Genomic DNA, 25625 nt, shown 5'->3' on the forward strand with positions numbered 1-25625 from the left:
AACTAATATGCCTTCAAGGCAGTGGACACTATTGGTAATTGTCAAAGACTAGCCTTCACAGTTGGTGTATCTCAACATAATATGCGTAAAATAATAAACCTGTGAAGATTTGAGCTTACCGGTCATCGAAGTTGCGAGATAACAATGAAAGAAAAAACACCCTTATCCCACGAAGTTGTGTGCGTTTAGATGGTTGATTTCGAGACCTCAAGTTCTAAATCTGAGGTCTCGAAATCAAATTCGTGGAAAATTACTTTTTTTTCTCGAAAACTATGGCACTTCAGAGGGAGCCGTTTCTCACAACGTTTTATACCATCAACCTCTCCCCATTACTCGTCACCAAGAAAGGTTTTATGCTAATAGGTATTTTGAGTAATTACCAATAGTGTCCACTGCCTTTAATAATTATTATACAATGTGTATATTACCTGAATTTTGCAAACTTTACCCCAAAAAAATTGGGCAAAAAAATAAATAAAAAGTTTATGCGATTAGTTGTTAGCCATGGTCTCCTGGATCCACCGAACATATGGAGCGATCCGGGTGTAGACTCCTGGGCGGTTAACTCCGGCACAGGATACACCCCAACTCGTCGCCCCAACTAGGTAATACCGAGCCCCTCCAGCAGGGGATTCGGTCGCTGTGCAAGCTAATGGCCCACCAGAATCACCCTATTGGTGAAAAGGAAACAAGAAAGAAGACAAGAATATGTACATTATTTGGTTTGCGGTAACACCATGTGTGTATCTACTTGCCAGGTAGAGTTGTTCTTAGAGAACTGTCTTGCTTTATTCTACTGCCGCGGAGTAGATAATTGGAGGTTCGGGATACCTCACCGTGCAATGCCTCAAATCCTATAAGACAAAAATATTCTACAAAACTACAGCGCTGATTTCACTATGGCTAGACTATTATCACCCAGCCAACTGACAAATTCTTGATTTGTGTAATTCATAATTTTATTTTTTAAATTATATTTTATGAGATATCGCCCAATTTACAAAGCAGGACGGCCACGTCAAGGTGAGGGACTTTCACCATCTGGGGTACATTGCCACGGGGCTGAACCAAGGTTACCCCCACCCACCCTTTACATTCCATAATGATGTAGGCATGGGTATCATCCACTGGGAGTCTATCTGGCAGAGCAGGATGCACCACCTTCCCAACTTTTTACCGGGCAATAATGGTATAAAGTGCCTTGCTCAAAAGCACAAGTGTCATGATCGAGAATTTGAACCCACACTCAGCTGCCGACAACACCAGAGCTTTGGTTCGATGAACTACCGCTTGGCCACGACGTAATCATATACGTTAAAGACAAAGTATTGTTTTGGGATTCGTTTGATTGTATTATTCCTTTATATAAATGTATACAATACACACAAACAAACTAAATGTGAAAATTTCATTTTTAAAGGTGGTAGATTTTTCAGATATAGCTGAAAATTCGGAGCAAAATGTCCACGTAATCTGAAGTGCATTTACCTGACATGAGTCGACCCCACCTGAAAAATACCCAGCACACTGCATTGAAGGCAACACCATGTCACCGTAGACTTCATCTTTTGAGCATTCATTGTGCGGTATGAGAGGCACGTTAGCTTCTTGCAGCGTACTGGCGGTGAAGCCTTGGTCTACAAAACCAGCAAAACATTTGGTAAAAATGAATAAGTGAATTAAATCTATCCTCCCCTCATGGTTGATTTTACCAAGGGTATAACCAAACCTCATTACGAGAGATCGCCGAATATCACAACGCCACGGACTTGAATTTTTTTTAGACTTGAATCATTGAATGAAAGGCGTAAACACCTAGTTCTTAAATTTGCCAAATCTCTGCTTACTTCTGATAATCATCGCCATCTCCTCCCCCCAGAACGTAAATCTAATTATTTGTCAGAGCATACTTTAAGAAACACCAGGCAATTAGAACACCTTCAGATAAAAACTCAGAGATACAAAAACTCGCCAGTCCCCTCAATGCTCCAGATGCTTAACTCAATTAGTTCATGATAACCGCTCTGTTTCATTTGCTTTGTGCTCATGTTGTGTCCAAACCTCCCTTGCCTACAGAATGTTGCTGTTTTGTTTTAAACTCCATTGTTTTGTTTTTATTTTGTGTCCACAAGTTCCCCCTCATGTCCATAGCTGTTTTCCCAATTCCTGTTTGTCTGTTTAACTATAGTAATATTTTTAATAATAATTATTGTCTTATCATGTAAACTTGTACATATATTTTTGATGTAATTTTATTGTTAACCAAATGCCATAAGTCTATGACTTTTTATGTGGTCTTGTATTTTTATATGAAAATAAACCAATATTGAATTGAATTGAATTTAATTGAACTTGGGGGGCTATGTTTGATTTGGGCTGTCACGCAAAACATCACCAGGGGGACGTACGTAGCCACGTTGGCCCTACTCCTGGGGGCAATTTACATAAATGGGCGTAGTTAACTATACATTTTCCCATGCACATGCGTACTTCGACGTAATAATAGTTGTGGAAATACACTCACGCATATTAAACATGTACACATACACGCATACACGTACACATGTAACATGTACAATGTTCATGTATATTTAGTACCATGTAAAACTGCGTATTAATTTGTACAACTCTACCTTTTGTCCATAGAATGCGTCGCGCTTGCTTTCATTGCCAAGTCTTGATTGCCCAATAAAATATGTTTGGATATGGTTGGGAGGGGGAGGGAGGGCAATTGTGAAAATAGACCATGGATGGTATATCTCCATGGTTGGACCATGGAGGAAGAAATAGGAGCCAGACTGGTTCATCACAACCTGTGCACCATTGTGTGAAGCGATAGTAGAAGAAAGGCAGGTTGTGTGTGGTCCCCATTTATTTACCACAACTATTTTCATTCCACATACCGCCACCAGTGGCCAAAGGTCCCTTGCGGTCATCACTAAAGCTCGTGCATGCGCGAGAGTGTTTTTTTGGCAAAAACACGCCCATTTTATGTTAATTGCCCACGTTCGTCCTAGAAAAAAAAAAAACGCCTCCTGGGGCTGAAACAAGGTTAACCCCTCTTCACAGTCCGTAAGAGTGTAGGCATGGGTAGCATTCACTTTAGGAACCTGGCTGGTTTGTCAGAATACCAACATGTTGATTTAACATATTCTGTGGAATTTATTGCCCAAGCAAGTTGTTGAGTCACCAACCCTGGGTTCTTACAAAGCGATGTTACCTTCTGTTTTTCCTTCAAAAGGAATGTCAATGTTTTGTGTGTCGTGCACTTAAAGAGAGAATGGTTGTAAACCCTCCATATCTTATGTAACAGCACTTTGAATCCGTGGCCAAAGGTGCTTCATAAGAAGATAATTATTAAAAATATTCGCGAAAGGCCTTTCGGCTTCTAATCAGCTAATCTCTGTTAAAAATGTTGCATTAGCCCTTATTATAACCCATTTTAGCGTTGATGCTACTCCGTTGTTGTAGCCCCTATTCTGGCTATAAATATTTAAAGATCTAGTAAAAATTTTCTGTTCAGAAATACAATTCGGGTTCCCGCCTGGTTTTGAATATTTTATCTCTTTAGGACTTATACGCTTCTGCATGAAGGGGGAAATATTTCAAAAGGTTTCACACTCACAAGCCGTATGTCCCCATCCAGTGATGAAGCAATTGGACTCGTTCCCGAAGCTCTTGATCCCCGGTCCTTGCTCGTCCCCGGAGGGCGGGAGGCACACAAGGTTCACGGTCCTTGTTAACTGCGCGGGTTCGCTCAGCACCAGCACGGCCAGATCGTTCTCAGAGGTGCCGCTGTTGTAGTCGTCATGGAGAATGATACTGGTGACGTCAAACTCTGTACCTCCTGCATGTTGCTGATGGCGTCCCAGGACGACCTTCCAGTCTGATGGGTTGCTTGTCCTGAGGTTGGGTGAAAGATGGTCGGGGAAGTACATTTTAAAAACATAGCAAAACATTGATGCACAACTTGTTAAGCCCAACTTGTATTGAACCTCTGTCACACAAAATGAAACCAAATTGAAACTTTCACTGGTATACTTTGACTTTAAGAGTAAACCTGCTTAAAGATTATGTAAATTCTTAAGTCTGAATCTGACTCTGAATCTAAATATGAATCATTATACTCGGCAAAGAATCCAATAGAAACATCACCCAAACTGTTTTTGTAGAGAATACCTTGAAAAAAGTTCATGTTTAGACGTAGGAGGAAAGGGAAAACCACGCAGTCAGAGGGACTGAAAAACCAAATCCATAGCAAGGCTCCGGGCTCAAACAGGGACAGCAACATCTGAGTAGACCCGCTATTAATATTTTTTGGTTTAAAGTAACTTTACAAAATGAAACCAACCCAAGGAAGCAGTGAGCCGCTGACACCACAAACCTCCAGTCAACCAAAGATCCTCCGCAAGCAAATTGGAATTCCCCGTCACCATCCCGAACACGGAGCTGTGCCTGCCAGGGCCACTCCCCGGGATCGGCCCCCTCACCACCCACGATCCGAGCCGCTGAAAAGGAACCCATCGTGGTGTGAGTGCCGCATCCAGAAGCTGAAAAAGACCAAGATAAAAAAAGTGCTTGTTTTGGGGTCCATCATTTTATGCTGTATACATGGACTGTACATTATTTACACACGAGCAGTGACGAAGTTAACCATATCTGTGTTTTGTTTGGTCCGGTGCGATGTTTGTCAGCTGCATCTATCATCTTGAACCAATCAAAACATAGATATGGAAAGATTACGTCACCACACGTGTATCACATGACAGCACTGTATCCAATAAAATCACTGGTTCTGAAAAGCAAGGCGGATAAAGACAAGGGGACCAGTCTAGGGTCCGGTAAACTTGACCGCTCTGCTGCCGCCATAGTACTCACTTGCAAGTGACGGACAGTTCTGCAGCGGGCACATCTTGTACTGGACATCGGAGTTAAACGCTCCGTCATAACCTTTATCACAGTTCCCGCTTCCGCACGGGCAGGAACGCGTGCGATGTCTCCGCTCTGCGTAGCAGATATTTGGTGTGCATTGGGTCCACGCATTCCAAGGAGACCACTCACAGGATACTGTAAGACATAACATTTGTAGAAAGTTGGAAAAAAAACACAAGAAAAACTGATTGTGTATGTTTTAAATAGTTCGGTTATGAGAAAAGTTGAGTAATAAACCATGGGAAAATTAATGGGTAAGTTTTTAAGTTTGAACAAAAAATAAATTGGCTGGGGGGACTTGGACTAATGACCCCCGGATCAACGAGTTATTAACCCTGTTGGTGGTCTCCCTATATATAAGTCAACAACATCCCGGACAAGGGTAAACTTATTGGAGCAAATTTGAATATTAAACATGACTGGTGATCAAAAACGTTATTTAATGTATTTGACTGGGCCCACTGAGGCCAACATGATTTCTACCAAGCAGTTGTCATCTATCTATCTTTTGCAAACAACATAATAATGTTCTTCAGAGCAAACCTGAAGTAGTCGGTGCAATTGTAGTTGTGATGACTTCTGTTGTGGTAGGCACAGTAGTTGTCTGCGTAGCGCCCTCAATCTCTGCGCTGTCTGTGTTACTTCCACCGTCATAGATCCCGTCGTACTCGCCGTTACCGCCTGTGTGAAAAGAGAAGAAGATCATTAAAACACTGTTGCAGGTGTTATTTTATGCCTTTTTCGAAACCACCGCTTCGGCTCCAGATTCGTCTCAGGCTAGCCTGGCCCCGCGGTTGTTTTGACAATTGCGCGTGTTTTGAGTACACGCTCAGGGCTTCAGACGGGAGCGCGGAGCCTGAAGCCGAACCCAAAACCGAAGCCGTGGATTCGAAAAGGGCCACATGGAAATCTGTCCTCCGGAAGATTCTGCCCCAAAGTGGGAAATTTCGCTCGTCCCCAGCGCCTTGCTTTAACCAAAGAGACTGGCCGCTGGGGCCGAGCGAAGTGGGAAATTAGCATGAGCTGAGGAGGGATGATCCAAAAGAGGGCGCTACACTCAGAAGGAGTTTGTATACACAGTTCGCCGTATGGGGGAACGGAATCTCCGAATTTCCTGCCACGGGCATGGGTCCACGTTCATAAAACTGTTTTAGCAGAAAAGGCCTACACTGCTTTAACAAATTTCTTTGCTAAGCACAAAAAGAGTGGTGCACCAGACGCAACAGTGTAAACTTTATGGAATGTTGGCCGGTAAAACCTGTGTCGACTTAGCAGGTTTTGTGCTTACAGGCTTTATGAATTTGTGCCACGACGGTTTGTTCAAAATAAATGTGTGTACTTTTGCATTGGTAATGTGAAATCCTATTAAAAAAATGTTTGCAAGTTCATCCAAAACAGGGCTAAAAACCACTTTTGGTAATGGGGCTACAAGAAGAAAGCAAAAACGAAAACAACTCAGGGTAGCTGAAGGTGGGAGTGTATACCTCCTAGATTGGAAGTGTCGTGGCCGAGCGGTTAAGAACACCGAATTCAAACTCTGGTGTTTCGGATTGGACGTAAAGATGTGTTATGTAACGCATGTGAAAGAACCCAGTGTGCACTTTATCGAAAAGAGAAAGGGTTCGCCCCGGTGTTCCTGGTCCGATCTGCAGCAAAGTGCGCTACAGCACCTTGTAAAGCATTACATGGTGCTGTCAGAATTAGGTCTCATAATTCAAACGTAGTCCCACATCTCGCAAGAAATACTGTATGTTACAGCGCCAGGAGCGTCACTGGGTGACGGACATGTGCGCTATTTAAGAAGCCACCATTATTATCAATAATGCACCAGACAAGGAGTTCCACAGAGGCAAAGGTTATATTGAAAAGGGCATCTTGGGAAAAATTAAATTGCTCATTTGAAATTCAGCCTTGAAACGTATAGGTTTGTGAAAAACTCTTGAAATTTTTTGTTTTTACTTGGAAAATAAGTAAATTAATTTCCGAAAAGAAAATCATATTTTGATTTACAGTATAATTCATCACTCCGATCAAGGCAGTCGATGTAACCATCACATGCCCAGTCACGTGGTATGCATCTTCCATTGGTCTTACAGGCAAACTCGTTCTCAGCATCACATTGGCCACCTGAAATAAACAAAACTTATATAAACAATCTTGGTAAAGCCCATCGTACTCTTTTTTTCAATGAATGATTTTCAAAACCAACACTACTTCAAAAAGAGATTTTTACAAGCTACCGCAAACTTCTCCGTTCCACCGTGCAAAGTTCCAAATCCTAACTTATACTGTTTATAGGCTTGATGCTTTGATGAATTTCGTTCCAAGCAAAACTTGGGTCGTACATTTTTAGCAAAAATAAAAGCTCTGCAAGAAAGTTAGAACTTCTCCAGATGTATTGCACATGACGTCATTGACCACCACTGTTTGTATGATAAACAACGGGGAAAGTGCACGCGTGTACGCGCTGTGCACAACTCTCAGTCAGTGATAGCCTTGCACGAGTGTTAATTATCAACACAAGAGTGCGTTTTAAAGACCCTAACCAAAGCCCAACCGACTCAACATGTCGGTTACCTGTTGGTCAGAACAGCATCGTTACCGCGCCTCAACCGAATACGCGGAAATGCTCAACCGATGACCATTGCCAAAACGCACCCCGGTGGCCAAAGCGAGACCATTTTAGGACCACTTTGGTTCCACGTGCTTTAACGCGCAAAGGAAACAAAGTCGCTGGACTATGTTCGAAAACGCGCGAGACTTGTAGACATCTAAAGAAAAGTCATTCCAACAAACAAACAAAATCTGCTTACACTGTACGTAATTTTCGTCACTTTCGTCTCCGCAGTCATTATACCCGTCGCACCGATGCCAACCAAGAATGCAACCATCGTTATCACATTCAAACTCATGCGAGTGACAATGGCTACCTGTGTAGAGAAAGGTAAAACAATCAGCGATAGTTAACGAGAAAATACAGATGACAGGCCAAATAAAATTAAATACCAGTTGAATGTCCCCGCCTGCATTTTTTGGGGGGACCGCATCCTCTTTTTTTTTCTTTCTTCAATTTTTGTGAAAAAATTTTAAAAATAAGTGAATGCCTAGGCTATACCAGCAAATCTCTTTAGTGTAACAATCCGACCCTGTTAACACGCGTCAACCTGCAACAATACGATATAAAATCGGTTTGCGGTGGGTTAAAGGTGAAGAATTTGGGGCCTGTTTGAAAATTAAGCGGCCATCTTGGAAACAAACCCCATTATAATAAATAAAAAGGCCTTCTTTTTTGAAAAATCCGGACGATCAACTGGTATTTTTTGTTTTAGTTGCCGTTCCCTTAAGAGAAAAGTATACCTTTGGTTTTTTGGAACCGTTCGATTGTTTTAACTCTATAAATGTAGTTCGGATACAAAAATAATTGTGAATTTTTTATTTCAAAAGTTGGTCGCGTTTTCGAGATATCGCCAGAAATCTTAATCGAATATTATATGTCCACGAAGAATAACTCACTAGGTCTCGAGACCGGTCTTGGTGGGGGAGACCGCATCACTTTCTAGGGTCTCGACGACAGCACTGCTCGTAGAATACACAATCTGGAGAAGCGTTACTGCAGCAACGCTTTTCAGATTCAAGTTTTTTGTTCTTAAAAACTGACAGCTTTTATCATAAGCACTTTACTTCGAATTGAAATCCACATTCATGAAAGGTGAAACGCAGGGTCAGAAACCACCGAGCCAACTTGACTGCCACTCATACTTACACTGGAACTCGTCAGACCCATCCCCGCAGTCATTGAAGCCATCGCAACGCCATGATTTACTGATGCACTGATGGGACACCGTACAGGTAAAGAACCGGTAACTGGGACATTTGGCTTCCAACTGACTGCTTGAAATCGCTGTTAAAAAAAATATTTATTGATATATTTTATTTATTTCAAGACCTTTAAACAGGATGTCAACAAACCTGTGAAAATTTTGGCTCAATTGGTCATCGAATTTGCAACAGAATAATACAGGAAAAACATCATTGTTGAATTTGTTTGTGTTCTTTCAGAAGCATAATAAAAAGGTTCAGCTGAAATATTTTATTATTTGAGTTAAAAGTTACATGTACCTCTTTTTTCAAAATCTACGTTTTTCAGAGGGAGCCGTTTCTCATAATGTTTTATACTAACTATCAACGGCTCTCCATTGCTCGTTTCCAAGTAAGCGTTCATGCTAACAATTTATGATATAGAAGAGTTTGCGGTAACACCATGTAATGACTGTCTCTAAATGAGTTGGGGTGGTTCTGAAAAGAACCGTTGGATTAACTCGACGTTTCGATCAGTATGCTCTGATCGTCTTCTGGAGAATGCAACCCGAATGAACCCGACCTACATTAAGATCTTGCAGAGCATACTGATCGAAACGTCGAGTTAATCCAACGGTTCTTTTCAGAACCACCCCAACTCATTTAGAGACAGTCATTACATGGTGTTACCGCAAACTCTTCTATATCTTATTTCCACCATGCAAAGTTTCAAATCCTACTTATGCTAACAATTATTTTAAATAATTTCCAATAGTGTTTATTTACTTCAAGACCTTTTATACAGGATGCAAATATCATAACAAAGGCTATTTTACATTTAAATGGTCCTGTGATAGAAACAAAATTCCAAAAAGTGAGCAAATCTTCATGCTGGGAGTCGACCATCGAAGCTCAGCGTGCAATCAACAAGTTGTTTTGTTATCAGTGGGATGCCTGTGTGTTGTTTTAACACACTCTGTTTTGATATCAAAATTGACATTGCATCTGGTAAAATTGTTGTAGCTCTGTTTTGGTGGCAGAGTCCTTGTTATTGGCCAACGATGATGAACCCGACCTACATTAAGGCCTTGCAAACCCACAGGCAATCTCGTGTGAGAAAGAAAAGGTTGGATGACCGGTTTTGTTGCAAAAAAAGGGCAAGCATTGAGGTGTGTTTTTACCATTGCATTCCTCCATACCTATTGTACCTCCTTTGCGTGAGTGAAATATATGCCTTCTTTATTATGGGTTTCTGTTTGTGGAGTATTATAGATGGAATTTTGCATGGGGTTAAAGAATATTAATTTTGGTTTAACCCACATACACCGATGTGAGTTAGCACTGTATATACTTTCCCGAGCTCTGTAAAAAAAAAGCCACATGCATATTACTCGAATGGGATTTGAACTCATTTCTAGAGCAGTGTCTTACCAACTGTTTATGGGGTACCTCTGTATTAAGGAGAGGGGTGTGCTGAGAGCACTGGACACCTTTTGTAATTGTCAAAAAGACCATTAATCTCACTTGGTGTATCTCAACATATGCATAAACAAGGCGGTTGAAACTTTTGCTTAATTTGTCATCGAAGCTGCAAGAGAATATTGAAAGAACAAGGTTTAAACGCCCATGTTGCACACATTGGTGTGCTTTCAGCATGCCTAAAATAGGCTTCAGCCTTAATGCCTTTCTTAGAATTCAAATTCAGTGAAAAAATACCTCTTTCTCAAGAACTATGTTACTTCAGAGGGAGTCGTTTCTCACAATGTTTTAGCTCTCCTTTGCTAGTTACCAAGGAAGTTTTCATATTGAGTATTTTACCGGACGTGTCTAGTGCCTTATGGGAACATTTTTTGGGGCGGACTCTGCCTCATATCGGGTTCGTATAGAACTTCTATCATGGTGCGGCCGTCTTGGTTTTTCTCTCCCATTCATATCAATGTAACCCAAACCGAGGCTGGAATGAACAATAGTCTGGTTCCTTTTTGTACAATGAGTATTAGCATTCATTACTGTTATTTAATACAAGGAACATGACCAGGATGGAGGCAGCATGATAAAGGTCTACTGCAGGTTGGATAGGCCCCTTTTCGAAACCACCGCTCCAGCTCCAGATTTGTCTGCGTGCTCAGGGCTTCAGACGAGAGCGCGGAGCCTGAAGCCGAACAAAATGGGATCATGACTATGATGGTGGTGGCATGTTAAATGTCTACAGGAATTTGTCATGCTTTTTGCAGTGTTTCATAGCATTAGAATTTGGGTTAGGGCTTATAGTACTAATAAGGCGTGTTTATACTCACGGTTAGAACGGGCATCTGGATTCACGTCCCCGTGTGAACGGGCGTGGCTTGACCTGGCCTTGTGCGAACTGGCGTATTCTTTCCTTGCCCGCTGGAACCTGGCACTGCTTATTTTAGACCCGTGGAAACGCTCAGTGCCCCGTCCTCCCCTGCCGCTGAATGACCTGCCCATCGTGCGAGTGACAGTCTTTAATGATCGGGTTTTTTTTTAACCAAAGGAAGAGGGGAACAAATTAATACAGTGAGGTTATATAACTCGTTTACGGGTTATCCTGTGATTGATTCGCTTTACCTAGCTTTCCGGCTTTGTTCAGGGCAGTTGGTTCTCCAGCGTGATGCCATCAACATGTCCTACACCTTCCATATGTCATTTTTCGTAACTCTTATACAATATGCAGTTTTGTTAATGAAACCTCTGGACACAGAATTGATTGATGAATTAACTTGTTTTCTTTCGTTCGTCCACAAATATATTTCTTATTGTGTACGACACGAACATTTTCGTGTACGTACAAGATAAGTTAGTGCACGTTATTTTATTTGTTGCTAATTGCATTTGACAAAAGTATATCAAATAACCAAATGAATGTTTTACTTGGGAAAACGAAAGTTTCTTTTTGCCAAGCAAATACTTCTTGACCCATAAACCCCATTTTCCAGGAGCTCCTAAATATACAAAAGCAGTTTTGCGAAATCCAAACAAATTGCACAATGGACGCTTCAAGTTCTGAGCAGACGGCATTCACTACAGGGAACCACCCATCGCTTCCACCTTAAAAGCACTGGTTTGGGTTATTGTTGAAGACCAGTATTCTCACTGGTGCAGGCCTATCCCGACATATGCATAACATAACAAACCTGTGAAAATTTGGGCACAATAATATTGGTCATCGAATTTGCAAGAAAAAAATGAAAGAAAAAAAAAACACCCTTTGTTTTATTTTCTGTGTTTTCAGAAGCATAGAGTAAGGCTTCAGCTGAATTAGTTTATTAATAATTGAGGGAGAATTTACCTCTTTCTCAAAAACTACAATACTTCAGAAGGAGCTGTTTCTCTCAAACAGCTCTCAATGCTCTCAATGCTATCAAAAGCTCCCCATTGCTCGTTACTAAGTAAGTGTTGCAAGCTAACAATTATTTTGAGTAATTACCAATAGTGTCCAGGGGTGCATTTTACAAAGAGTTAGGACTAGTCTTATCTCGAGTTAGGACCAGTTACCCGTCCTAACTTAGGACTATCCATGCAATCTCCTAAGACTAGTCCTAAGTTAGGACTAGTCCTAACTCTTTGTGAAATCGACCCCGAGCCTTTAAGAAAACCTCCATGTTCTTCACATGACAAGCATGCTCTCACACTATTCACTCCAGAGAACCAGCTATCGCTTCCACTCACCTCAAAACGAAACTGTCTGGATGACAGATAAATTTCTATTTACAGGAAAACAGATGGTTTGATTATGATGTTAAAAGAAATCGAATCCATAAATGAAACCGAAACCGGCATGTATTTACCTTTTGAAACCATTTCCGGCGTGGAAACCTCCTCGCAGCAACTCCATTGACTAAACTCAGCAACGTCACGCAGGCAATTGTTGCTAAAATCAAGTTACATCGAAGCTCCATAATATGACTTTATTTTGGCGGCAACTCCTGCAGACGATTTCTCGAAACGCTATGATCAATCCTATCTCTAGTTAGGACGAATAACTCGTCCTAACTTGGGTGGATTCAATGCGTCCTGACGTCTATATATGAATATGGAACTTAACCCGTCCTAAGTCTTAAGATAAATCCTAATTTAGGAAGAGTTTGGTGAAGTCGACGGCTGGGCTTTCAAGTAGGCCTACCTCATTATTCAAAGAGAATCTGCGTTGTCCGTGTGAAGTTTACACACGCTCAACATGGAGACATGGATTTGAACTTCATGGCATGATGTGCAGTACAATAATAGTGGTTACTAATTAATGAATATTCTTTAATTACCATTCTACTATTTGTCAACAACAATGACACAATGACCTTGTTGCTGCCCTACTTTCCAAAACAAAGGAACCCATAACGAGAAATTGAGAACCACTTTAATTAAGCACGTGTTTGTGTCATTGTGGAATAATTCCCACAATGGCCGATTTTAGCAAGACTGTTGTTCCAAGCACGTGTCATATAAAGCAAGTTATCCTCGTTTTTGAAGAGGATGGTTCGACATAGAGCAAAGATGTACACGTGTATATGGTGGTCATAGACCAACATGTACTATAGGGATATATTTCATGTTGTTTAATTAAACAACTATGATTATTAAAGGAACCTGTTGCCTTGGATCGGATGAGTTGGTCTAATAAAAAGCGTTTGAAACAGTTTGTTATAAAATGCATATGGTTGGAAAGATGTTTTAAAAGTAGCATACACTGATCCACACACGTTTGGCTCGAAGTTGCGTGGTTTTCCTTTTACTTTGCGAACTAACACGGTCGGCCATTTATGGGTTAACAATTAAATATTTGACTCCCAAAAGCCGACCGTGTTAGTCGACGAGGTAAAAGGTGCAATTAAGAGGCATGTATGAGTGGATCATTGTGTTCTACTTTTACAGTGTGTTTCTGCCCATATGCATTTTATAACAAACGGTTACAAACGCTTTTAAACGACCAACTCGACCGATCCAAGGCAACGTGTTCCTTTAATTCACATTCATAAGACGTAAAGCCACATGGAAACATTTGGGAATTGTCAAAGACCAGTATTACTTGGTATATCCAAAAATATAAAATAACACACCCGTGAAAATTTTGACTCAATTGGTCATCGAAGTTGCAAGAAAATAATGACAGAAAAAAACATCCGTGTTGCATTACTTTGTATGTTTCCAGGTGCACAATAAAAGGCTTTAGCTGATTTTTATTTATTTTTATTCAAGTGAGAAATTACTTACTCTAAGCAACGTTTCATCAAAGGGAGCCGTTTCTCATAATGTTCTATATCAAAATCTCTCCGTTGCCGTTACCAAGTAATTTTGTATGCTAACGATTACTTTGAGTAATTACCAATAGTGTCCAAATTACTGGCAATACAAACTGTTGGTTAGAAGCCCACAGCCGCTTTTACTATAGTACACAACATTTTGAGAAACTTTTCACTTCGAAGTAATGTGGTTGTGTGAAAAGCCATAAGTTTGCAAGCCCCAAATTTCATATGAGAATCGTTACTGCGGTAACTCTTCTCATATCGTGTATTTCTATTATATGGTGTTATTATTCCTGCATATACATTACATTGTTCGGTCCGTATGTTTGGCGATATCTCAATAATAATAATAATTATTATTATAATAATATAAAGGTATTTATATAGCGCCTACACAGATCAAAGCGCTGAACAATAAACAAAACAAGAACAAAGCAAAGAAAGAAGGATAAATAAAACAGCAAAGGATTAATGACGAGGCTGAATGAATAAGTAGGTTTTGATTTTTTTTTTTAAATGGCAGTAGATGATTTTTAGGTAATTTATTCCATTCCTTCGGCCCAGCCAGAGAAAAATACTTGGAGCCGGCAGATCGAGAAGGCCTGTGCTAACAGAGAGGGGATTTATCAGAGGAGGAGCGCAGACCTTCTCTGACAGGTGTATAAGAAGACAATAGATCAGAAAGATAATTTGGAGCAAGACCCTTCGGAGCATTTATAGACATAAAGAAGCAGCTTGAAAAGAATACGATCGTCTCAAAAACGCAACTATATGAACTGAACTTTTTCATGTTAGTTTTGTACATCTACATTTATAGCATAAAAACAAACGGTTCCAAAAACCTAATGTATAGGCAGTGCACACTATTGGTAATTTCTCATTATTTTGAGTTTATTAGCATAAAGCCTCACTTGGTAACGAGTAATGGGGAGAGATTGATTGTATAAAACATTGTGAGAATCGGCCTCTGAAGTGACATAGTTTTTCGAGAAAGAAGTAATTCTCCACGAATTTGATTTCGAGACCTCAAGTTTAGAATTTGAGGTCTGAAAGCACACAACTTTGTGTGACAAGGGTGTTTTTTTCCTTTCTTTCATAGTTATCTCGCAGCACCGACGACCAATCAAGCTCAAATGTTCACAGGTTTGTTATTTTATGCATATGTTGAGATAAACCAAGTGAGAAAACTGGTCTTTGACCATTACCAATAGTGTCTACTGTCTTAAAAACAATCAAACGGTTCCAAAATCCAAAGGTATATTTTGCCTTTAACACGACGACAACGCGTTTGGGGTCAAAGGACACACCAATAGGGATTCCCCGTGTCCCAACCCGCAGACTGGATTAGTATCAGATATTCGGTGAAAGGCTTTGTCCAGATTCAATGCCTTTTCTTTTTTTTAGAAGTTCGTGGAAAAAGTTATTTGGCTCACTGTCAAATATCAGCCCACTTTATTAAGGCCTTGAACTTGTACCAATTTAAATGAATGAGACAGGTATAGCAGGCATTGATAATGATGTACAACTGTATGGACTTGAAACTTTGCGTGGTGGACGTATAAGTAGGCGAGGTTTGCGGTATACCTGTGTAAATACTGATCGGAAGTGCATATACTTGTCGAAACGTTTAGTTTTCAACCACCGGTTGTTTCCAGAACCAATAGTGTTTTTAATAGATTTACATGGTGCTCGCAAACCCCACTTATAATTAAAATAGACAACTGCGATCATTAGAGGTTGTGGATGCGCCTTGTTATTTAATACTAATTTCAGAGTGTGCCGGGCAGTTGCAGGTTGAATGGCCTCTGAGTAGCACCTGGTCTTGGCCAAAGACGTTAGTGCTGGATATTAGTGTACTATGCTCAGTTGTAAATCGCAAAAGCGCGCCCTCTTTAACTGGAACCCAATATCGAACACCAACGGCTTGGGCAAAGACTAAGTAGTACCCCCAGCAATTTTTATATATTATTTATTGACAAAATAGGGGTGTTTTATGATATCTGGAACAGACTTCGAACTTGAAAAAGTTTATTGACCTCACAAACAATGACTTTTTTCCCCAATAACATGCCCAACAACTAGGACACAGTTCGCGAAGGACAAATATTTACTTTGATTTTTTTGTGTGGCAACTCTCAATGCTAACACCCTTATAACAATGTACTCCTTTCTTCGTGAGGTGAAGATATATGCCGCTGGTTTCTATTGGTGTTTAGCGTGTCGAGTTTGGCTGAACTGAACACTGAGCTATCATAGGCTTCACTCGAAATGTAACATGCTGGTCCAGTGCCAGCACGTTTGCTTGAAAAGCACAGGATACCTTTGGTAATTGTCAAAGACCAGTGTATGCTCATTTTGTGTATCTCAAAATATGCATATAGTGAACATTTGAACTCAATTAGTCGTTGAAGTTGCGAGATAATAATGGAAGAAAAAACCCACCCTTGTCGCACATATGTTGTGTGCTTTCAAATGCTTGAATTCGAGACCTCAGCTAACAGGAGTTTATTAAAGGAACACGATGCCTTGGATCGGACGAGTGAAAACGTTTGTAACCGTTTGTTATACAATGCATATGGGTAGAAAGATGCTCGAAATTGCATGGTTTTCCTTTTACTTTGCGAACTAACACGGTCGGCCATTTATGGGAGTCAACAATTTGACTCCCATAAATGGCCGACCGTGTTTGTCGACGAGATAAAAGGAAAACCACGCAATTTCGAGTGATACTTGTGTGGATCATTATATTCTACTTTTAAAATATCTTTCTAATCATATGCATTTTATAACAAACGCTTTTCAAAGACCAACTCGACCGATCCAAGGCAACGTGTTCCTTTAAGTGGGGTGCGCCCTTTTTATTACTGTGTGCAAGAGCATGTCCCCATACATTATTAGACAACACATTTACTGGGTCTTTGTGCCCTTGGGTTAAAAAAAAATGCTTTGATGCTGTAAACGATCTAACTTTAAATGTCAAGAACCTTGTATATTTAGTTTATTATTTTACTCATGTTTGACTTGACTGAAAGGCACTGGACACTATTGGTAATTACTTAAAATATTTGTTAGCATAAAAAATTACTTGGTAATGAGTAGTGGAGAGCTGGGCCAAATTTCATGGAGCCGTTTAGCACACAAATTTGCTTAGCATGAACATTCTTCCTCGATAAAAACAGGATTTGCAGCAAAATTTCCATTTTTGGCACATTGCACGTTACTGGTTTTCAGCTGTTGCTTGCTCATACTGAACATCATGTGGAAATATGGTTGGTAATCTTGTTTGATCGAGGCAGAAATTTCATTCTAAGCAGTGCTTAGCAGCTCTATGAAATTCGATAGTATAAAACATCGTGAGAAACAGCTCCCTCTGAAGAACGTATATTTCTTGAGAAAGAAGTAATTTCTCACTTAAATAATATTTGAATTTGATTTCGAGACCTCAGAACTTCTTCAATTGCTATCTTGCAAGTTCGACGACCACTGAGCTCAAATTGTCGTAGGTTTGTTGTTGTGCATGTGTTGAGATACACCAAGTATAAGAAGACTGGTCTTTGACAATTACCAAAGGTGTCCAGCATGCATGGTGTCCATCAGTGTCTTTAAAGGAAGTATTTTACATTGACTTTTAGGTTTATACATATACCCAGCTGGCAACATTAGCCACAATATACTTACTCTATTCATTAGGGATTAAAGACACTTGACCCCATTGGTCAAAGACTATATAGTCTTCACAGTTGGTGTGTCTCAACATTATGCATACATTAACAAACCTGTGAAAATTTGAGCTCAATCGGTCGTCGAAATTGCGAGATATTGCAGGAACACGTTGCCTTGGATCGGACGAGTTGGTCTATAACAAATGTAGTAACCGTTTTTTTATAAAATGCATATGGTTGGAAAGATGTTGTTAAAGTATAATACAATGATCAACACAAGCATGCCTCGAAATTGCACGGTTTTCCATAAAAATACCTCGTCGACTAACACGGTCAGCCATTTAAGGGAGTCCGGTTAAAAAATGCTTTTCAAAGATCAACTCGACCGATCCAAGGCAACGTGTTCCTTTAATGAAAGGAAGAAAAAAACACCCCTGTCGCCCCATGGTCACACGAAGTTGTGTGCGTTCAGATGCTTGATTTCGAGACCTCAAATTATAAATCTGAGGTCTCGAAATCAAATTATGATTACTTTTTTGTCTCGAAAACTATACGTCACTTCAGAGGGAGCTGTTTTTCACAATGTTTTATTCTATCAACCTCCCCCATTACTCGTAATCAAGAAAGGCTTTATGATAATAATTATTTTGAGTAATTACCAATAGTGCTCACTCCCTTTAATAATATCATACTTGTGCCTATACCTCCATGGAAAGCACTTTCACCCCGAGGCCTGTTTTGAGTTTCGTTGACGTACGCTTTCCTCTAAAAGTAGGACCTCTTTGGCAGCGTACTTTGACCCAGAAGTGGAGTGTTCGTCAGCAGTCAGCATTGTGCATGCAGCATGGCAATAGTCACTAACCTCGCAAGTCAAATAACTCGACTGTGGCGGTTAATTCTGTAGAGGTATACGAAGCAAACCCGCTCTGGGGATCTTCACCATGCTCATCGCATCAGTGAGTCGGGTGAGTTTCTCAGTGAGCTAGCACCAGTCGTCTAAGCTCTCAAAGAGAGCATTTACATGTAGGCCATCGCCTACCAAGTCAAGGGTATTTTCATATTGCATACGAAAAGCAATACTTCGTAATGGCTCTGATAACGGGAAGTCATCTCGATCTCGGTTTGTACATTGCATTTGTACTGGCGATCCTGACTTTCTGGTGGTACTACCGTCATCATCAGTCCATGAAGAAGCTTCCACCGGGGCCGTGGGGATGGCCCCTGCTCGGACTCCTACCCCGGATCCTCCTCGAGATACGGGGAGGGTCCCACCCGCATCTTCTCTTCACTAAGCTCACCCGGAGATTCGGTCCAATCTTCGGCTTTAACGTGGTGAATCAGACACTTGTCATTCTGAACGACTACGCATCTGTTAAACAGGCTTTCCAGAATCCCCATTTGAGTGATCGACCACCGAAGACACTGATAGCTGAGGCAATGAAAAGCGAAGGTAGGAAAGTTCAGACTTTCTTTTCAGTGTTCATGATTTTAATGGTTATATAATTATAACCAACAATATTCATTGAACCACTTTATTGTGCGTATTTCACCCTGACACTTTCAAAAGCGCATTATATACGCATATCTATAATGTCAAACAAAGTCTGCACAATGGAGTCAAAACAAATCACAAAGTACACATATACATGTACATACAACCATTAGCCCAAAGCTTGTTTAAAAAAAAAAAGCATTTAGCTTAGTCTTATAAACAGGAATAGACTGAATCGATTGAATGTGAGAGGGTAGTCCATTCCATTCTGTACCAAGTTGATCTTTGCATTTTACATTTTGGGTAAGTCAGAATAACCTGTTTGGGCGGGAACGCAGTGGAAAAGCTAGAATGGTATTAAAAGGCACTGTACACTATTGGCCTATATACTCAAAGTAATTGTTTGCATAAAAACCGTATACTTGGTAATGAGCAGTGGATTAATAGTACGCAACAGTGTGAGCAATGGCTCTCTGAAGTAACGTTTTATGAGAAAGAGGTAGTTTCTCACCCAGTTAATATAACAACTTCAGCTGAGGCCCTTTTGGGGCCTCTGAAAATACACATTTTGTGTAACAAGGGTGTTTTTTCGTTCATTATTCTCTAGCAACTTGGATGACCAATTGAGTCCAAATTTTCACAGTATTGATGCATATGTTGGTATGCACCAAAGTGAGAATACTGGTCTTTAACACTTCCCAAAGGTGTCCAGCCGTCGATTTCACCAAACTCTTCCTAACTCAGGATTAATCTTAGGACTTAGGACGGGTTCAGTTCCGTATCCAAATACGTAGGACCATGGAGGAATAAGTTATTCCTCCATGGTAGGACGCATTGAACTCATCCTAAGTTAGGACGGGTTACTCGTCCTTACTCGAGATAGGATTGATCCTAGCGTTTCGTGAAATCGACTGCAGTGCCTTTAGTATGCATCCTATCAATTATTCCAATGATGTGAGCGAGGTCACGAAGGGCCTTGACTGTCAATAAAATAATTTTGAATTGAATACGATAGTGAATGAACTCTTCATCTACCGAATGGTGGCGGTTAATGTAATTACTCAAAATATTTATCACTATAAAGCCTGAAGTGGAGTACTTTTCGAGAAAGAAGTAATTTTGTTCACGAATTTGATTTCGATACCTCAGATTTAGAAGTTGAGGTCTCGAAATCAACCATCTAAACGCACACAACTTCGTGTGACAATGGTTATTTTTCTTTCATTATTATCTCGCAACTTCGATGACCGATTGAGCTCAATTTTTCACAGGTTTGTTATTTTATGCATATGTTGAGATACAGCAAGTGAGAAGGCTGGTCTGTGACAATTACCAATTGTGTCCAGTGTCTTCTCTTACTCCTCTTTTTTGGATGTAGAAACAACCTTCATTGAGGTATACACTACCTCCATGGAGGTATAAACATATCAGACTAAGGGCAAGGACTCGTACTCCTGCTGTGTCGCATCTCTTAAAGTGTTGAAGGGGAACGGGCTTTGTAAACATCACAAGGGTGTGTAGGAATACTCTTTATTATGAATCCAAGGTTATAGTACAACGCACACGTGTACTTTGCCATGGGTCTAAGGTTGGACCATACATATAGGTATCTGTCCGTACTCATTGGACCATAGATCAAAAAGAAGAGTGAAGGACTTATTTCTATATAAACCATTTCGAGACAATTGTGGACGTGATACTATTATACGACTCTATAAGGTTTGGGTATTAAAATTTTTCTGTATGTCTACACACCCAATTGACACGTTTGGTATGTTGTCAAAGACCAGTCTTCTCACTCGGTGCATCCCAACGTATTCATAAAACAACTAACCTGTGAAAGTTTGGGCTCTATTGGTCATCGAATGAATGTGCAAGAAAATAATCACAGAAACAAACACACTTGTTGCATTATTTAGTGTGCTTTTTAGATGCATAATAAGAGGCTTGAGCTGAGTCTTTTTCTATTTGAGTGAGAAATTACCTCTTTCTCTAAAACTACGTTACTTCAGAGGGAGCCGTTTCGTACAAAGATTTAAAAAAACAACAGCTGATATCATTTATCAAGTGATTGCTATATACTAAGGACAATAAAACTCTGAAAGCAAACGATTGATCTTCCCAATACATGTATATATAACCTGAAAGATGTTACTGCGGCAACGCTTTTCAGATTCAAATGTTGGGGCATAAAAAGTGATATAGTTTTGCCTTCGAAGAGAAATGTTTCTCCAAATGCTTTTACATCGAAAACTATTGTAGGTTTTTAACCAACAGTTGTATTGCCATTAAAGGAACACGTTGCCTTGGATCGGTCGAGTTGGTCTTTGAAAAGCGTTTGTAAGCGTTTGTTATAAAATGCATATGGGTAGAAAGATGTTGTAAAAGTAGAATACAATGATCCACACAAACATGCCTCGAAAATGCACGGTTTTCCTTTTACCTAACACGGTCGGCCATTTATGACAGTCAATTTTTTTACTCACATAAATGGCCGACCGTGTTAGTTCGCAGAGTTAAAGGAAAACCACGCAATTTCGAGGCAAATTTGTGTGGATCATTGTATTCTACTTTAAAAAAATCTTTCTATCCATATGCATTTTATAACAAACGGTTACAAACGCTTTTTATAGACCAACTCGTCCGATCCAAGGCAACGTGTTCTTTAAGTTTAAGAGTGATACGAAACGTACTTCTCTTATACATTGACAGTCCTTGATTAGGAATTGTACGCGTTAGGATAGGGGGTGCAAGCTCGGGCTCAGTCGGTGTTTTGTTCTCTGTTTGTTGTCTCTGTCAAGTTCAAATATACGTGCCTCCACTGTGGGACTCGGTTAATGTTTACATATCTTTGGTTCACCCATGGTCCACCCAGGGTTCAATCAACTTTTACGAAGAGTTCAAAAATGTATGACTAGTCCTAATTCAGGACGAGTAAGTCGTCCTAACTCGAGACAAGACTAGGTTTTAACTCTTTGTGAAACCCATCCCTGGACACCTTTTGTAATTGTCAAGTACCAGTATTCTCACTTGGTGCAGGCCTGTATGCTTCTGAAAGGTCAAGAGCACCAGGGGATTTTCTCCTTGTAAAGGGCACCCTACGAGGAATTAGCAAATTGTTACTGTAGCATTTAAATGCACCAAGGCAATGGGGGCATGGACACAATCGGGGGCACGGAGGCAATCACCTTGGTTCCCTCCGTGAAGTTTCAGGCACGTTGGTGTATACCAATGCAAAGAATAACAAATCTGTGAAAATTTTGGCTCATGGTCAATTGCAAGAGAAATAATGAAAGAAAAAACACTCAGTTGAACAAAATAATTGGTGTGCTTTCAAATGCCGAAAACGGGCTTCAGGTCTGATTAAGTCGTTTAATATTAATTGAATGAGAAATTCCCCTTACTCAAAACTACATTGCTTCAGAGGGAGCCAATATTTTATACTATCATCAGCTCTCCATTGCTCGTTACCAAGATAAGTTTTTATGCTTACAATTATTTTGAGTATTTACCAATAGTGTTCATGGCCTTTAAAGCAAAGCAAGAAGCTCACAGTTTGCCACCACCGGCAGATAGAATAATCATACATGGCGCACCCATGTCATTGAAGTTTCTGCTCGAGAGACAAACAATGCTACGTTTTTTGTTATTTATTCACCGCATGGGGTTCCGCCCTGCCCAACGAAGCTAAAAGTTAAATTGGCTATAGACATGTGTAACCTTCCCCCCCCCCCCACATCCGGGACTTCGTGTGAAAGGCATTGAACAAGTGACAAGCTTCTCCTATTTATTATCCTTCACCTTTTTTAGTTTCTCTTGTTGCGTTCCAGTTTGTCAAGTAGCGTTTTCTTTGTTTGTTAGTCCCGTTTCGTCCTTGCCTGTCGTTATGTTGTAACTTAAGATCTGTTCTGAAATCCTGTATTTTGTATACAATCTTTGTATTTTTGTTATGCCTTGGAAAAGGAAGGAACAAATTTTCCCCCCAAATTTATGGGGAAAACCAATTTTAGGACGTTTAGTTCCGTTTACAAATGATTGTGTACAAAAAGAGCACAGTTCCCGAAGGGAAAACACACTTTAAAGCGTATTATACATTTTGGTTATCACCCTGAAACCAATGGCAATTAAACTGACTTGGTAAAAACGTCAGCAGCTTCAGGTATTATAATGCACAAAATAATGCCATTTTTTTCCTCAACAATTTGAATATGAGAAGCATTACTGACAGACACTATTTTTATGATACAAATCTACATAACTATAGGATATAGAATTTATTAAAGGATTTAATAATAATTAAAGAGGGTGTTTCATTGGTGGGGTGTTCGGTTGTTCGTTGTTTGTTGGTGTGTGTGTTGAGGGTGTTTTTTGGTGTTTGTTAGGGTTGTTTTTGGTGTGTTATTATTTGTTTGTTGTTGTTTTTTTTTTTTTTTTGTGTTTGTTTAAATTTCATAGTCTTGTTTACACATTCAAAGCATTTACAAAGTACTGTGTCCAACGGGAATTTATCTTGAAATTCGTCCTGCAGGCGTCGCCATGTCATCCGGGAAGAAGTGGAAAGATCTCCGGCAGTTTTCACTGACTGTGCTCCGCAGTCTCGGTGTCGGCAGGGCCACCTTCGAGCACCGGATCGGCACGGAGGCTCAAGCCCTCATCCGGGAGATATCAAGTCACAAGGGGAAAGGATTCAACCCCAAGCTCATCTTCGGCAATGCCGTCGCCAACGTCATCTGCTCCGTGGTCGTGGGCAAGCGTTACGAGTACTCGGACCCGACGTTCACCAACCTCATGCGGGTCATTCACCGGATCGTGAACCACATCGGATCGGGCGGACTTAAGAACGCCATACCGGCTATGCGTGTTTTCACCGGGAATAAAACCGAAATCTTCGCTACCTTCGGAGAGTTCCGGAGTTTCCTGTTGGACGTCGTTGCGTCACACCGATTGAACTTCGACCTGTACAATCTACAAGACTTCACCGATGCGTACTTGATGGAGATTATCCACAACGAGGAGGCGAATGGCTCGCTAGTCTCATCACAGGCCTCCGTAACAGAACACTCCGGGACATTAAAACACCCTCATCTTAATGACAACAACATTGTCGGCACTTTGGGCAACCTCTTTGCGGCTGGGATGGAGACTACAGCCACGACTCTGCTATGGGCAGTTGTCTACATGATGGCATATCCGGACATCCAAAGAAGAGTCCAGGACGAGATTGACACCGTGGTAGGTCGCAATCGCCTGCCGAGACTGGCCGACAAACCCGGGCTGAACTTCACCCAGGCTGTCCTGTGGGAAGTCCAGAGGATCTCCGTAGTTGTCCCGCTTGGTATGCCTCACTTCGCCTCGGCTGATACCGAAGTACGGGGATTTGCAATTCACAAAGAGACGATTCTCATGGCGAATCTGTGGGCATTGTTTCGAGACGAGAAGGTGTGGCCTGAACCAGCGAAGTTCAAACCGGAGAGGTTCCTCGACGCAAACGGCAAAGCTGTTAAGCCGGACGAGTTAATTCCATTTAGTATAGGTAAGCCATGTTTACACTCTTCATCAAAACCAGATCATCAACATCCTTCCAGCTCTAAAAGGCTCGGGCCTGGGGTGTCTTCTTTGAGAGGGCGAGGCCATTTATTTTTTGCAGAGGGCACTTCCATTGGAAAATGTTACGCCCAAAATATGTTTTAATCCACCCTCTTATTCTTCCAGACTTGGATTGGTGTTATAGTAAAACCATGATGATTTCCCTAACTCAGTGCTAATCAAGACCCTACACCCATTCGCCTCGTCTTGACATGACAACATGGAGTCGATACCAGTATACATGGGCGATGTTGGAACGCTAGGTGGCAGCAGACTCCAGGTAACTTTCCATTGTTTACATAGCTCTGGAGCACGCGCACATTACTGTGGACAATGTATAGACCCGGTAAGTATGCTGCCTTAGTGTCCTTAAAGTTCCCCATTGCTAATGCAACCTTTTTTTTCACTGTTCCTTAATCCAAAGGTCGAAGGAGTTGTATTGGCGAGCACCTTGCCAAGATGGAGCTTTTCATTTTCTTCACGTATTTCATGCATCAATTCACCTTTAGGAAGCCAGAGGACTCGGCACCGCTGACGTTCGAGGCGATGGTCGGGTTGACTAGGTATCCATTACCATTCGATACGTGTGCGATACTTCGAGACTGATTTTGCAACATGGTGAATGGTACGGATTTATTTTGATATACTTGAGTTGAAGTTCAGATGCTCTACACACAACTTTGATAGAAATAGGGAGATATAACTGATTCTGGCTGTCAACTGTGCCCATAGCTGCAGATTCAGCACCTACTCAAGTGGCTGAAACAGGGTTATCCACCACTGTCCGTATGGTAGAGAGAAAAATGCATTTTATATCTTCACATGTTTTGACGAAGCAATGGGAGACTTTCTGGGACGATAGAGGGCAGCAGACTTACCGGGTAAATCCATTGT

General features: G+C 40.8%; 2 protein-coding genes across 3 annotated transcripts; one reads left to right on the forward strand and one right to left on the reverse strand.

Moving 5' to 3' along the window:
- Positions 1-395: 395 nt before the first annotated feature.
- Positions 396-11199, reverse strand: LOC117290198 (transmembrane protease serine 3-like). Its single transcript, XM_033771456.1, has 10 exons — positions 11028-11199; positions 8696-8833; positions 7746-7862; positions 6943-7059; positions 5476-5613; positions 4879-5067; positions 4352-4550; positions 3626-3903; positions 1489-1637; positions 396-671 (listed from the first exon to the last, which is right to left on the reverse strand). The coding sequence occupies exons 1-10, from the start codon at positions 11197-11199 to the stop codon at positions 492-494; spliced, it is 1677 nt and encodes a 558-aa protein (XP_033627347.1). The 3' UTR covers positions 396-491.
- Positions 11200-18520: 7321 nt separating this feature from the next.
- On the forward strand, positions 18521-25601 carry LOC117289920 (vitamin D(3) 25-hydroxylase-like). 2 transcript variants are annotated; one of them, XR_004518999.1, is made up of 4 exons: positions 18521-19103; positions 23674-24678; positions 24858-25011; positions 25156-25234. XR_004518999.1 is itself a non-coding variant. In XM_033771118.1 (3 exons), exons 1-3 carry the CDS (start codon positions 18740-18742, stop codon positions 25335-25337), a joined length of 1551 nt encoding a protein of 516 aa, XP_033627009.1. In that variant the 5' UTR covers positions 18521-18739; the 3' UTR covers positions 25338-25601. The 2 variants fall into 2 exon arrangements, 1 of the variants encoding a protein (XP_033627009.1); XM_033771118.1 differs by lacking the exon at positions 24858-25011 and having other exon boundaries at positions 25156-25601.
- Positions 25602-25625: the final 24 nt, after the last annotated feature.

This window comes from Asterias rubens, chromosome 5, assembly GCF_902459465.1.
Source record: "Asterias rubens chromosome 5, eAstRub1.3, whole genome shotgun sequence".
Lineage (NCBI taxonomy): Eukaryota > Metazoa > Echinodermata > Asteroidea > Forcipulatida > Asteriidae > Asterias > Asterias rubens.

Bases quoted from the DNA above. Each gene is read 5' to 3' on its own strand.
- LOC117290198 (XM_033771456.1), bottom strand. From the start codon at position 11,199: ATGGGCAGGTCATTCAGCGGCAGGGGAGGACGGGGCACTGAGCGTTTC. The intron at 7,863-8,695 runs GTAAGTATGAGT...TTCTCTACACAG, and splicing joins TGGGTCTGACGAGTTCCAGT to GTAGCCATTGTCACTCGCAT. The intron at 1,638-3,625 runs GTGAGTGTGAAA...CTGGTTTTGTAG, and splicing joins TGGATGGGGACATACGGCTT to ACCAAGGCTTCACCGCCAGT.
- LOC117289920 (XM_033771118.1), top strand. From the start codon at position 18,740: ATGGCTCTGATAACGGGAAGTCATCTCGATCTCGGTTTGTACATTGCA. The intron at 19,104-23,673 runs GTAGGAAAGTTC...TTCGTCCTGCAG, and splicing joins TGAGGCAATGAAAAGCGAAG to GCGTCGCCATGTCATCCGGG. The intron at 24,679-25,155 runs GTAAGCCATGTT...CTTAATCCAAAG, and splicing joins GTTAATTCCATTTAGTATAG to GTCGAAGGAGTTGTATTGGC.